This window comes from Nicotiana tabacum, chromosome 5 (assembly GCF_000715075.1).
Source record: "Nicotiana tabacum cultivar K326 chromosome 5, ASM71507v2, whole genome shotgun sequence".
NCBI lineage: Eukaryota > Viridiplantae > Streptophyta > Magnoliopsida > Solanales > Solanaceae > Nicotiana > Nicotiana tabacum.
Genome location: NC_134084.1, coordinates 37,182,848 through 37,197,894, shown reverse-complemented (window position 1 = coordinate 37,197,894; position 15,047 = coordinate 37,182,848). Strand labels below are relative to the sequence as shown.

The 15,047-nt window shown below is 37.3% G+C and overlaps 1 protein-coding gene across 1 annotated transcript; it reads left to right on the top strand.

The window, feature by feature from the left end:
• The first annotated feature begins 11,951 nt into the window (after window positions 1-11,951).
• Window positions 11,952-13,844, top strand: LOC107762721 (uncharacterized). Its single transcript, XM_016581103.2, has one exon. The coding sequence runs from the start codon at window positions 12,519-12,521 to the stop codon at window positions 13,707-13,709; it is 1,191 nt and encodes a 396-aa protein (XP_016436589.1). The 5' UTR covers window positions 11,952-12,518; the 3' UTR covers window positions 13,710-13,844.
• Window positions 13,845-15,047: the final 1,203 nt, after the last annotated feature.

Here is a 15,047-nt window from a genome sequence, read left to right as displayed (position 1 = left end):
TCCGGATTATTAAGGCTCTATAGCAAACCATCGGGTTTTTGGTGCTGGTACTTCACCTGCTGACAGTTCAAACACCGAACAACATATTCAACAATATCTTTCTTTATCCTCCACCACCAATAGTGCTGCCTCAAATCCTTATACATCTTCGCGGCACCCGGATGAATGGAATACCGCATACTATGAGCCTCCTCAAGTATCAACTATCACAAGCCATCCATATTTGGAACACAGATCTGACCCTGTATCTCAATATCCCATCATCTTCAATAGTAACCTCTTTAGCATCACCTCATTGCACAGTGTCCTTCAGGACAAGCAAGTGGGGATCATCATACTGGCGTGCCTTGATGCGCCCAAACAAAGAAAACCGAGAAACCACGCAAGCAAGAACCCGACTAGGCTCCGAAATATCCAAACTAACAAATCGATTGGCCAAAGCCTGAATATCCAATGCTAATAGTCTCTCCCCAACTGATATATAAGGAATACCCCCATGCTCTCAGCCTTCCTACTCAAAGCATGGGCCACAACATTGGCCTTCCTCAAGTGATAAAGAATTGTGATATTGTAGTCCTTTAGTAGCTCCAACCACCCATGTTTCCTCAAGTTCAGATTCTTTTGTTTGAACAAGTGTTGTAGACTCCTGTGATTTGTAAACATCTCACAAGACACGTCGTAAATATAGTGCCTCCAAATTTTCAATGCTTGAACAATGGATGCCAACTCCAAATCATGTACAGAGTATTTCTTCTCATGGGGCTTCAACTCACCTGAAGCATAAGCAATAACTCTACCCTCCTACATCAACACATAACCAATGTCAATCCTTAAAGCATCATAGTAGACAATGTAAGAACTCGATCTTAAAGGTAGAACTAGAACTAGAGATGTAGTCAAGGCAGTCTTGAGCTTCTGGAAGCTCTACTCACACTCCCTAGACCACCTGAATGTGGCACCCTTCTGATTCAATCTAGTCGAAGGTGCAGTAATAGATGAAAAACCCTCTATAAAATGGAAATAATAACCAGCCAAACCAAGAAACCTCCAAATCTCAGTGGTAGATGACAGTCTGGGCCAACTCTAAACTACCTCAATCTTCTTCGGATCTACCTTAATCCCCTTACTGGACACCACGTGCCCCAAAAATTCCACTGAACTAAGCCAAAACTCACATTTGGAGAATTTAGCATATAACTTCTTCACCCTCAAAGTCTAGAGCACGATCCCCAAGTGATGCTCATGGTCCTCCTAGCTGCACGAATACACCAATATATCATCAATGAAAATTATTACAAAGGAATCAAGCTATGTTTGGAACACGATGTTTATCAAGTGCATGAAAGTTGTTGGTGCATTAGTTAGTCCAAAAGACATTACAAGAAACTCATAGTGACCATAGCGGATTATGGAAGCCATCTTCAGAATGTTTGAATCCCGGATCTTCAACTGATGATACCCCGACCTCAAATCAATCGACGAGAACACTCTAGCACCCTGAAGTTAATCAAATAAGTCATCAATGCACGGTTGTGGCTACTTGTTCTTAATAGTAACCTTATTCAGCTGCATGTAGTCCATACACATCCTTATAATACCATCAATATTCTTCACAAATATAACATGTGCAGACCAAGGTGACACACGAGGCCTGATGAAGCCCTTATCAAGCATTTTCGACAACTGTTCCTTCAACTCCTTAAACTCAGTAGGTGACATGCGATACGATCAAATAGAGATGTGTTGAGTTCCCAGCACCAAGTCAATACCAAAATCAATGTGCTTGTTGGGTGGCATGCGCGGCAAGTCTGGTGGAAACACATCTACGAAGTCTCGCGCAACCAGAACTGAATCAATGGTAGGAGTATCCGCACTAACATCCCTCATAAAGGACAAGTACACTAAACATCCCTTCTCAACCATCCGTTGAGCTTTCAAATACGAAATCACTGTCCTAGGAACGTGATCCAGGGAGTGTCTCCACTCTAACTTTGGCTCCCCCGGCATCGCCAATGTCATGGTCTTAGCATGATAATCAAAGATGGCGTGATATGGAAACAACCAATCCATGCCCAAAATCACATCAAAAGCAACCATGCTAAGTTGTAAAAGATCAAATCTGGTCTCATAAACCCCGATAATCATCACACACGACCAATATATGTGGTCCACAACAATAGAATCACCCATCAGTGTAGATATATGAACAAGAATAACTAATGAATCAGGAGGCATACAAATAATAAGCAAAGTATGATAACACATATGAATAAGTGGAACCAGGATGAAATAATACAGAAGCATCCATGTGGCACACTGAGACAATACATGTGATCATAGCATCGAAAGTAACTACCTTTGTTCTGGCGGGAAATGCATAGAAATGAGCATGACCACCACCTGACTAACTTCCCCCTATAGGGCGACCTCGACCTATACGACCTCCACCCCGAGTTGGCTGAGCGAGTGGTGTAGTAATTGGTGCGGGAGTCATAGCCTGACCTCTTTTCTACAGGGGACTTCTAATAAAATGGCGGCAAAACCTCCTCACATGCCCCAAATTCCCACGCTCATAGCAACCTCGACCTAGGGATGACTGCGGGGCCTGAACCGAACCTCGAGAACTAGAATAACTACTAAAACAACCTGGTACTGACAAACCTTGAACTGATGGAGCATGGTACGAGCTTTGGGCTGGGAGTGCACTAAAAGATGATTGAACTAGACGAGGTGTTGTACATACCATAGCTAGCTGATAAACCACGAGGAACCTAATGAGCCATCTAAGCAGGCCTAAAAGAACGACCTATGTTATGATATGACTGGCCTCCAGTACCACTAAAACTACCAAAACCACGGAACCTTTACCTTTTCACTCTTCTCGCTCAAGCCTGCGAACCAATTTCAAGTGCCTAGCAACCTCGAGCACCTGGTCAAACCTAGCATCCGTCAGCCTCTCAAGCCAAACTGTAATGTAGACTATAGTTGAGTCCATCAATAAACCTCCTAATCCTCACCCTCTCTCAATGGGAACCAACTATACTGCATGACGCGCCAAATCCATGAATCACATCTCATATTGAGTCACAATCATATCTCCTTGGTATAGCTGCAAAAATCTCTATACAGCTCCTCCCTGCGAGTCTAGGGAACAAACTTCTCTAAGAAGAGAACTAAGAACTCATGCCACGTAAGCGGTGATGCACCAGCTAGCTTGTTCAACTCATAAGCTTGCCACCATCTATAGGCTACCCCTATCAACTGAAAAGTAGTAAATGTAACCCCTCTTTGAACTCTAGCGGTTTAAGCCTCCCAAACTGCTCCAACCTCTTCTGCTCAATCAGTCATAGGTGGATCAACCTTCGCCCAAGCAACAACAACCGGATGAACTGGTAACAACCCTGGTGTCTGATTGCCCTGATCTAGCTACTCTAGAGTATGGGTAGTGGGAGTCTGAGCTCCTCCCCCTGCCTGTAAGGTAGTTGGTGCAGCTGGCATCAAAACCGCATGAGACAAGCTTGTGCACACAGACAAAATCTAAGCCAAAGCCTCCTAAAGACCAGGTAGCACAATAGGTACCACCGGTGTCTGAGCTGGTCCCCCCGAATCAATAGTATCTGGTATCTACTCCTCTAATAGAGCAACTGGTGGCTCTACAGGTGGGTAGTATAACAAATCTCCCTTGATTTTTCTTTAAGCCACGGTTCTTTTCCAAGGGTTTATGCCGAATCGGGCATATGTAGTTTTTCAGTTAGCATATATAGAAGAGAACTCATAGCGTTGACACACCTGAACACAATAGAACTTAGAGTGTAACGCTTAGTCTTAATTGTTGAATCTCACCGAAAGTGCCTTAAATTGTATGTTTGTACTGAATTGAATGCTCGTAATGGAGTGTCTTGATGAGCTGATCTGGAATGAGTCATATGCCATGTGTGGTGAGTATTTATGTAGTCCATGCATTGTATTTGTGTCTAGAACTTGCCCGGTATGTGAAATATTAGGTGATGCTCGATTTGAAAAATGATGTTAGGCTTTCTTTGACCTTTTTGAGCTTAATTGCTTATCACAAATAAAATTTATCCCTAGTTAACCCTTTTGAGCCTTTAGACTTTTGTTTGGCACCCGCATTACAGGCCTATACACTTTTGTTCTTAATTGACAGTGTTTTGATTCTTTTACCTCTTAAAGCACTTTAATTGTGAGAAGAACGCTAAAAGAAGTAAGAAGGAAATAAGTGTGGAGTGGCTTTTGAGTGGAACCAATAAAAGGATGAAAGGTACACTTATGTTGTAAATGAATACACCACTAGCAGAAATTAAGTGACAAGAAAAATTACATTGTGTTTTGCTCTAGTTAGTGGGAATGAATTAATAGAGTGTTTAAAGAAGAAGGACGTATTTGTGGGATGACATTGTGTATAAATGAGAAGTAGGTTGAAGAATTTATGCTGAAAAATTGTGGGTGTGATGTGTTAAAGTGCTTAGGGGTTGAGTCACTATTCCTAAATACATTTTACCCGTCCCTTAGTCCTCATTACAACCATGAAATAGTCCTAATTGATTTTGGATTGAGCTAGCCTACATTAGTAGAGATTTACATTAAGGGCAAGCTTATGGTACCAATTGCATGCATGTGACTTTTATTTTGAGAGTGAGTGTTTTAAATGATTATTATAAGTATATGACTGGAATGTGCGGATTAATTACCAAATATTTCTTATTGGCATGATGGTGAGGGCATATGACTTGTGACAGAAAAGAAATCTGGACTTCTGTGAAGAGCTAGTTGAGAAAGTTTGAATATGCATGGCACTTGAGATTCAACTTTAAAGCTAGGATTGTTCACTGCTAGGAGCAACATATGTACATTGTTCTCGGTGTAATGCGTTAAGGGAAATAGTTGAGTAAAGGGATCTTTAGAGATAGTTCTAATATAATAGTTTGATTGCTCGAGGACTAGCAATGGATTAAGTGTGGGGTGTTGATAATAAGCGAAATTTGGGTGATTTAGCTATTGTTTATGCTTCTGCTTGATGATATTCCAATGATATATTGTGATTAATTGATGAATTATGGGCTTTAATAATGAATTGTATACATTTCAGGTAAAGAAGCGTATATTACGTAAATCAAATATGATTGGAACCATTTTGGAGCAATAAATGAAAACCCCCTCGGAATTAATTATGGTGGAAGAACAAGAAAAGAATCAAGAATATGGGACAACTGGACTAGCGCGGTTAGGTGCGCGGCCGCGCTAGTCCAGATTTCGGGAAAGGTTGTTTAAAGGGGTAAAATTGGAATTTCTTCTTAATCCCACTCAATTTACATAAAGCAAGAACTCTATTATTGGAGTTAAGCTGATGGAGAGTGGAAGATCTGATTTTTAGAGAGAGAAGGAGGAGGAAACTCATCTTCAACTATCAAAAATCAATAGGAACATCGACTTGGAGCAAAGATTGAAAGAGTTTTTCTAAACCTTCTCTTAGTATTTACGTATATTATGTTTAAAGATTTTTATTGTTGTTATTTGTATAATTATGAGTAGCTAAAAACTCAAGTATTCTTGGATCATGGATGTTAGATGATCTTGTTGTTTGAAACTTAGATTGAAGATCTTGAGCCTATCGTTATGGGTTGTTTATTTGATTCGGCTTTTAATTATTTTACTGCATAGCTAACAGTGAAATATTATTTACGGATCTTGAGTTAAACTTGAAAAAGGAAATTCTTGATTGCATATAGAATCAAATAGAGCAAGATCCGGATCCTGGGCATCGGGTGAAAGATTTGCAATTAAGATAGACATATACTTAATTGCCTTGTTTGGTTGAAAAATAGGAGTTGTAAATGCATTCTTGCTAATATTAATACCATAGACATATAGGTATTAGTTTAACTTGAATAGATGCATAAGAACTCGAAAGATTCTTATGAATATTATTAACCCTATAATCAATAACCCGGATAATTCAATAAATCAATCTTAAGCTAAAATAGTAGCATGATCTCTAGCAAGTCCATGACCCTGGAATATCTTTACCAAAATTGTTATCAAAATATTGTGTAATTGGTGTAGTAATTTTGTGTTGAATTATTGTGCAATTATTAAGTAAGTTGTAAATTGGTTCTTTATATATTTTGTGATAATTTAGCTTGAATTGATAATTGTTTGAGTCTACATCAGTCGATAAGTTGATCACAATTCCTCGTGGGAACGATACTCTACTTACTACTATATTACTTGTCGATCGCGTGCACTTGCGTGAGTGTTTTGGTCGCAACAGTCTCTTCTGTTGACATACACATGCATAAGCCCCAGTTCTACCAGCAGGTTGCATCACATCCTGCTTGGCAAGAGGCCATGCTAAAGGAATTCCAAGCCCTTGAGGCAAACCAGACTTGGGATATTTTCCTTTTACCTTTTTACAAGAAGGCTATTCATTGCAAGTGGGTTTACAAAATCAAACAAAGGGCTGATGGTTCTATTGAGAGATATAAGGTCAGGTTAGTCATTAGGGGTGACACCCAAAAGGAGGGCATTGACTTTACTGAAACTTTTTCCCCTGTTGTCAAGTTAACCACCATCACATGCTTACTCACTTTGGCTGCTAAGTGGGGCTGGACTGTGTTCCAACTTGATGTGAACAATGCCTTCCTTCATGGGGATCTCTATGAGGAAGTTTATATGAAGGTTCCCCTTGGTCTTGATGTATCTGCTCCTTCTTCATCTCCTCCCCTGGTTTGCAGACTCAAGAAGTCCCTCTATGGACTTAGGCAAGCTTCTAGACAGTGGTTTTCAAAACTATCTGAAGCCTTGCACTCCAAAGGCTACATTTCCAGCATGAATGATTATTCGTTATTCACCAAGGTCTCCTCCAATTCTCTAATTGTCTTAGCTATCTATGTTGATGACATATTGCTAGCTGGTAATGATGTTGTTGAGATGAACTCTTTGAAGTCTTTCTTGGATGCCCAATTCAAAATTAAAGACCTGGGATCAGTTCACTATTTTTTGGGGTTGGAAATCTCCCTTATTCCTCAAGGTTATGTGATGAGCCAGCACAAGTACACTTCTGACCTCTTAGATGAGTTTAATTGTCAACACTTCTCTCCTGTTATGACCCCTTTAGATTCTTCTGTGAAGCTGGTGTTAAACATGGGGGAGCCTGTTTCTGATCCTAACTTATATAGGAGATTGATTGGAAAGCTCAACTTCTTGCAACATACTAGGCCTGATATTTCTTTCTTTATTCAACATTTGAGCCAATTTCTTCAAACACCTCAAGTTCCCCATATATTGGCAGCTTTACATGTTCTCAGATATTTACTCAATGATCCAGCTCAAGGGGTGCTCCTCTCCAGCTCATCTGATTTGTCTCTCACTACATATTCTGATTTTTATTAGGCTGCTTGTGCCATTTCTCACAAATCTGTCACTGGTTATTATATTACCCTTAGTGGTAGCCCAATTTCTTGGAAAAGCAAGAAGCAACCCACTATCTCCTTGTCCTCAGCTGAAGCTTAATACAGAGCTCTTCGCATGGTTTCAGCTGAGATTTCTTGGTTGCTCAGACTTCTGGCTGATCTTGGTTTGTTTATTTCCAGCCCAGTTCCCATTTATTGTGACAACCAGGTAGCTCTCTATATTTTCAAGAACCCAGTTTTCCACGAGCGCACAAAACACATTGAGATTGATTGTCATTATGTGCGCACTTGCTTGCAGGCTGGTCTGATTTCCTTGCATTTTATCTCCAGCTCCAATCAGTTAGCAGACATCATGACCAAAGCTCTTCATGGTCCTGTTCATCATGGTTTACTTTGCAAGCTTGGTGTTTTCTCACCCTCAAGCTTGAGGGGGGGTATTAGCCCAGATACAGTTCAGGCCCAACTGTCACAGGCCCAATCAGCTAAGGAAAAGCAGAAGGCCTTTTTATAGAGTTTTTACATTCTCATATATTTTCATTTTTCAGATTTTACATTACATTTTATTTTTTGTCTCTTACAGTGTAAATATAAATAGAGACTATTCAATAATAATTTTTAGTTTTTGGTCAATTAAGATTGACCGACTCATTTCAGTCATCTTCTTCTCTCAACCCTCCTAGGGTTTTCTTCTGTTGCTTTCCACCATAGCCATCGAGTTTCGAGTGTAACATGGTGTTGTTTCTTTTATGGGAGAGTGATCGTTTGGAAGATGAATTTGACTGATGATAACAAATCTTCCACAAACCTATAACTTTCTTTTGCTTTTGCTTTTCTTTTTCCAAATGTTGTCTAATCGGCTAAGCATAATGACATACTGCCAAATTCTCATGTTTTTTAGCAATATTTCCCTGTTTCCCATAACTTATATGAAAGCCAAGGTGTCATCTAGGGGTGTACAAATGAAACCGACAAATCGACCAATTCGATAATTCGAGTTAAACCGAGAAAAAACCCCGATTATGGCTTGGTTTGATTTTGTTTGGTGTTGGAAAAAAAAAACCTGACCATAATTGGTTTGGTTTGGTTTTAACTAAAGAAAGTCAAACCGAAACCAAACCAAACCGACATTCCATATATAGAAATTTTAGATATATTTAATATATAAATATACTTATTGTGATGTAATTTATAAATATTTCTTAAAAATATTCATAATTTTATCTTTTAAGGTATTATTTCAAGGTTGTACTTAGAATTTTTAAATGTTCCAATAAGTTTTAGGGAATTTTTCGTTCTTATACCATATAGGAAACTATATTACCAAATATGTTCATAGTTTGCATATTACCATTCATGCTAATAGTATTTCTACATAATATATACAATGCATTAAATAAGGAATCATTATAGTTGTAGGATTCCTTATTTAGGCGCGCTAAAAAAGGGGAATTAAATATTTTCCAGATCTTCCAACGCAGATCACGCACAGTAATCACTATCGTCGACTTCTTTACAAAGTTTTCGTACTCTGTTTATTGCGCTAAACTCTGTTTCAACATTTTCTCTGATTTCGCAAATCAAAATCGACAAAATTTTCTACAATTCTTCTGCAACAAAAGCAATTATGGTGAAAATACAAAGCAAAGGAAAAGAGAGCAACAATTCCACAATTGACAACCATTAAAAAGCTTTGAAGCTTTGAATTCAAATTTGGGTTTTCAAAAATCATTATTTGTTTGGATTGGGTGTTGTTGAAAATAATTGGGAATATGATTTGGAGTTTATATCTCAATTTTGAGAGGTTTTGGTGAAGATTAGACTTGGTTTTTACTGAATTTCAGATTGAAACTCGAAGAAGAAGAAGAAGAAGACGTATATTGCAGAAATTGTAGAATTTTTTTAGATAAATTGTAGAAAAATTATACGCAGTTGTTTATTTATTTTTCTCTTATTCATTTACCTATTGTATGAAAGTTGAACAACGTTGTATAAAAATTGTATTTAAGTGGATGATTTAGAATTGTTTTGGACAAAAATATGTATCAAAATGTGAAACATACATTTTAGGGGAAGCATTTCGAATCCAAATATGTACCCAGTTTGTAGATATTTTGTAGATTATTTGTATTCTGATTGTAGATGCTTTATTTTCTGTTTTCACAAATAAAAAAATGACTAAAACTTCTACAAATCTTCTGAAAAAACGCAATTATGTCAAAAATCCCAATTATGCTACAATTGAATGGGAATTGGGATATTAAAATTTAATATACCCAATTTGTAGATATTTTGTAGATAAATTATAGATTATTTGTATTCTGATTGTAGATATTTTGTTTTCTGTTTTCACAGATCAAAAACAACTAAAACTTCTACAAATTTTCTGCAAAAAATGCAATTATGTCGAAAATCCCAATTATGCTACAATTGAATGGGAATTGGGATATTAAATTCAATGTACCCAGTTTGTAGATATTTTATCGATAAATTGTAGATTATTTGTATTCTGATTGTAGATGCTTTGTTTTCTGTTTTCATAAACAAAAAACGACTAAAACTTCTACAAATCTTCTGCAAAAAACGCAATTATGTCGAAAATCCCGATTATGCCACAATTTTGTGATTCTCCTATATGCTCTTGTTACTCCTTACGAAACTGCTATGCTAAATATGGAATCCAAAAAAATATTTTTGCAATTTTTCTTCAAGAAAAATAAATAAACAACAGTCTACAATTTTTCTTCAATTTATCTACAATTTCTGCAATATACGACGTCGTCTTCTTCTTCTTCTTCTTCTTCTTCTTCGAATTTCAATCTGAAATTCAACCAAAACCAAGTCTAATCTTCATCAAAACCCCTCAAAATTGAGATATAAACTCCAAACCATATTTTCAATTATTTATAACAGCACCCAATCCAAACAAATAATGATTTTTGAAAACCCAAATTTGAATTCAAAGTTTCAAAGCTTTTTAATGGCTGTCAATGGTGGAATTGCTTCTCTCTTTTCCTTTCCTCTTATATTACTGAAGGAACCTGAAATCATAACCATCAAAAATTATTGTTGTGTATGAAACTTTGAATATTTGACTTCAATTTTGACTGGTTGTAGAAGAAAAAAACTTGATTTTGGACGTTAATGGTAGAGAGTTTCAATTGTTTTTCTAGTTTCTGTGTGTGTGGTGATACGTGAGTGAGGGTGTGGGGTTAGGGGAGAGAAACGTGGGGGGGGGGGACTTGGAGGAATATACGGTACCATAAATGTAGGAGTGATATAAGGTACAATTAATGTACAGTTAAAAAACCTTATGGTATAGAATTGATAATTAGGTATACTAAATGTAATTATATCAAACCTTAAACATTGAGGGTAATATAGTTTCCTATATGACGTAGGAATGTAAAAATTCCCAAGTTTTATAGCCATTAACACTAATAAATTAAGTAATGCTAACAAAAGCCCAAACCAAAATCAAATCAATAGTAATGCTTACAAAAGACATTCAATTCAGTACTACGAACGAGAATGTATTGAATATCGATTTTTTGTTTTGTAATAATTTAGATAAAAATGCATAACCTATTTTTATTTTTTCTTTAGCGTTTAATCATGTAATTAATACTCCCTTATTAATCTACTTATTTTAGCATGACTTAGTACTTTTAGATTATGTTTATTTTTATTAGTACTTTTAGATTATGTTTATTTTTATTATGGCTTTTTAATTAGCAATATTTATATTACATAATTTTATTGTTGAATATTTTAGGATAATGCCATGACACATCTCATATTTTGTACTATTTTCTTGAAAAATACTTTATATAGTTATATCTTACTAGGATTAAAGAAATATTCTGAGCATAATTTTATATGTTATGTTCTACGAAGATTTTACTGGAAAAAAAAAACCCCCGAAATAACCCGAAAACCCGAGAGGGAAAACCCCAAATTTTATTGGTTTGATTTGGTCTTTAGATTTAATAACCTGACACAATTGGTTTGATTTGGTAATTGTAAAATCCGAACCAACTCGACCTATGTACACCCCTAGTCTCATCTATCATTTTAGCTTGTAGATTATGTAAAACATAAAGAGAGGAAAGGTTAAACATGCCATTTATTAAAAGGACTTGAAATTGGCTTCCATTAATTGTGTGTATCGTGAATGAATAGGAAAAATCAAAAGAAGTTTTTTTTGTTTTTTCACACGGTATTCGATACCTATATTGGGGCCCGATTAAATCCGAATTCGCACCGGAAAATCCCACATTAGGGGTAAAGTGCTTCCTAACAAAGGCGACTCCACACCCAGGGACTCGAACTGAGACCTCTGATTAAGGATGAAGGAGAACTTACCACTCCATCACATCCTTGTTGGTTAGTCGAAAGAAGTTGAAAAAGGTTAGTTATGGAAAACAAAATGAATTTTCGCGAAAGGCAAAAACTAAAATCTTTCTTTATTCCTACTTTAATATCCTCTACCTTTCCCTCTTCTCTTTCCTTGTTTTTGCTTTTCACTTTTGACTTATTAGCTTCTTAGCTTCTTAGCTTTTGCTTTTTCAATAATTTCACTTGTCTTCTGTTACTTCAAGGATTAGAATCAAGAATCAATAGTAATATCAGTTGATGCCGGACGACAAGAAGATGCTGTGCTTACACTTTGACAATAACAATAACAACTTGGAATTCAGTTATTTAGTAGGCCTTTCTATATGGCTACCAGCTATTGCTTTGGTTTATTGTGTGCTGAAATTTCTTCTTCATTGGCTAAGTCATCCTAAAAATATATCACTGTCCAAAGAAGGAGAGATAGAAACAGCTAAGTATGATGAAAAGAAATACTCAAGTGTGAAGGATAGAGAAGGACAGTAAACTGTTCAGTACAGATTTAGGCAGAGACAGAAAAAGGTACAAAGAGAATCAACAAGTAAAGAGGAATCAGATTCTAAATTTGTCGCGAAGGAAGAGGAAGGGTGTGTGTCGAAAGTGGCTCGCGTTCGTGATGGTGATCTAAAGCATTTCAGCTACAGGCATCCTCTGCTAAGATTCCATCTCCGGGGTACACAAAATATAAGATGCAACATGTGTACTTTTATAATATCTGGAGTGGCTTATGGTTGTGCTCATTGTCGTTACTTTCTCCACGAGGTATGCTCTAACATTCCTAAAAGAATTCGGCATCATTTTCTCCCTATGCACTCACTTACCCTTCGTCCTATTCCCTCAATCGCTCTTTGTTATTTGAAAGTTGAAAGCGAACTGCTGGCTGTGGCCGAAAAGAGAGGTTTTGGAACTGAATTCCGTTGTGTGGCATGTGGATATAACAAGTCACTTTTTGGTTTTTACTATCATTGCGATGTGTGTAATTTTGACCTTCATCTTGAGTGTGCTTCTGTGCCAACAACATTGATCCATAAGGTTAAATATCCACTTGATCTCTTCACTATCTTTCCTCTAGAAAGTGAAGGTGCAGCCGTGTTTTGTGATATTTGTAACCAAGTTATGAATAGGGAATCCTCTTGGGTTTTCTACAATCGTGAGTTCGATTACATCTGTCATTTTGAGTGTGGTGCTGAAGAAGAGTTTGGGCTAATAGGGGATGACAGTTTCCTATCTGAAGTCCAGAAACTATTGGTTCTTCAAACAAGTTTACCTGGCCAAAAACCAAAAGTAAGACAGTTAGGAGAAGTTACACACTTCAGCCATCGCCATCCGCTGAAAGCAATCAAACATACGAACGAGGCATCAATCATGAGTTGCTGCATATGTTCAAACAAGTCTTCGTCCGGTTACATTTGCCAGCAATGCAATTACTTCATCGACGAGAGCTGTTTCCCTCTTCCACCAAAGATTCGACACCAATATCACCCGAATCACACCCTCATACTCGCCAGCTACACCGATCTTCCAAATATCCACTGCACAGCTTGCAGCCAAGAAGTTGGTGCAGCATACCATTGGTCTGCTTGTAAATTCAGTCTCCATCGTACATGTGCTGGTGCTCCCTTGGCATTAACGCTTGGCACAAACAAGAAAGTTAGTTATAAGCTCCTCTATTCGTTCCCATTTGAGGGTGAGATGGCTGTTATCAATTGCAGTGATTGCTCCAGTAAGTTAAACTCAAAGCACAGCTTCTTGTACTACAATTTCGACCTGGATGAAGTGCTCCATGTTCAATGTGCGCTTGATAGAGAGGCTGACACTTATGCTACTAAGCTCCGTTTAGCTAGTGAAAGACTGAAAAGCATTAGAATAGGAGAAGACTACTCCTGATTGCATGTACTGTAACTACAAATTAAGTTTTACCTATTTTATAAGTATTTAGTATTAACTTATGGCAGCAGGAATGTATTGCCTAGTTTGTATGGCTATTGATTTCTTTTTCCAAAAGAGAATGATTTGCAAGAACATCTGCCTATTTGTTATATTCTGAGGCCTTGCAGCTGTGATATTCACAAGGGTTTCTACCACATTCCACTACAGACATCAATCTTACCGGACATAGGTGGGTCGAGAATTTAAACTTGATTGGTTCAACTTATATGTTCACTTCCCAATAATATTGGGTTCATTGAACCCACTGATTTTATGTTGCATCCGCCCGTCACGATGACCTCTTCACCGGTGATCTGATTGTGGCAATCTAGATTGCCCAGTAAAAATCACCGGGAATGGAAGACCATTAAAGATAAACTAACCAACAAGGGTGTTGTGGTGGAGTGGTAAGTACTCATTCATCCTTAACAAGAGGTATCAGGTTCAAGCCCTGGGTATGGAGTCGCCTTTGTTAGAGAGCGCTTTACCCCCAATGTGGGACTTCCCAACGCGAATCCGGATTTAATCGGGCCTCAATGCGGGTATCAGACACCGGATGGGAAACCAAAAAAACTATATAAAAGATAAACTTTATCCGTTGGAACAAGTTCTATGTGACAGAAGATGTGTTTGCCAAAAAAAACATCTCTTTGTGTCTCCTTAATTCACACTTACAATAATGCTACCTCTACCAACTTTCTAGCCTGAAACACTTCGTGAACATAGAAAAACGACTTGAAAATTATATGATTGTTTTATAGGTTAATATATAATTCAAGCTTATAAGTGAAATCAAATTAAAACTATTGGAAATATTTACCATATATCAAAGGTGTAGCAGGGACCTCAATTGGTTGAGCTGGTTCACCCACAATTGATATAATTCTCTTCACTTTTAGCAATTCTAAATAAGGTCCTAGAGAATGCTTTGCTGATACTGTGTGCAGAATAAAATCCAGACTTCTTCTGTTCCTCTGCCAGCCACCAAAAAGAAATAAAGGAAGAAGAACAATTAATTACCAAAAACTAACACTATTTTGGGCAATCAAGTGACTTGTGGCGGATCTAGGATTTCTGGAAAAGAATAGAAGATAATCAGAAACAACAGAATTACATCTGCAACATTTTCTGATATGGTGGTTTTTGATTCACTTTGTGTGTGCTTTGATTACTTCTCCTTAACAAGACTTGAAACATATGTAAAGTAACACCTCATATTGTTTTCCTTAATTTTGCTAAGACTTGAACCTAGCTTAATCTTTCATAATTTTCCTCCGCTTTCATTGAACACTAGGC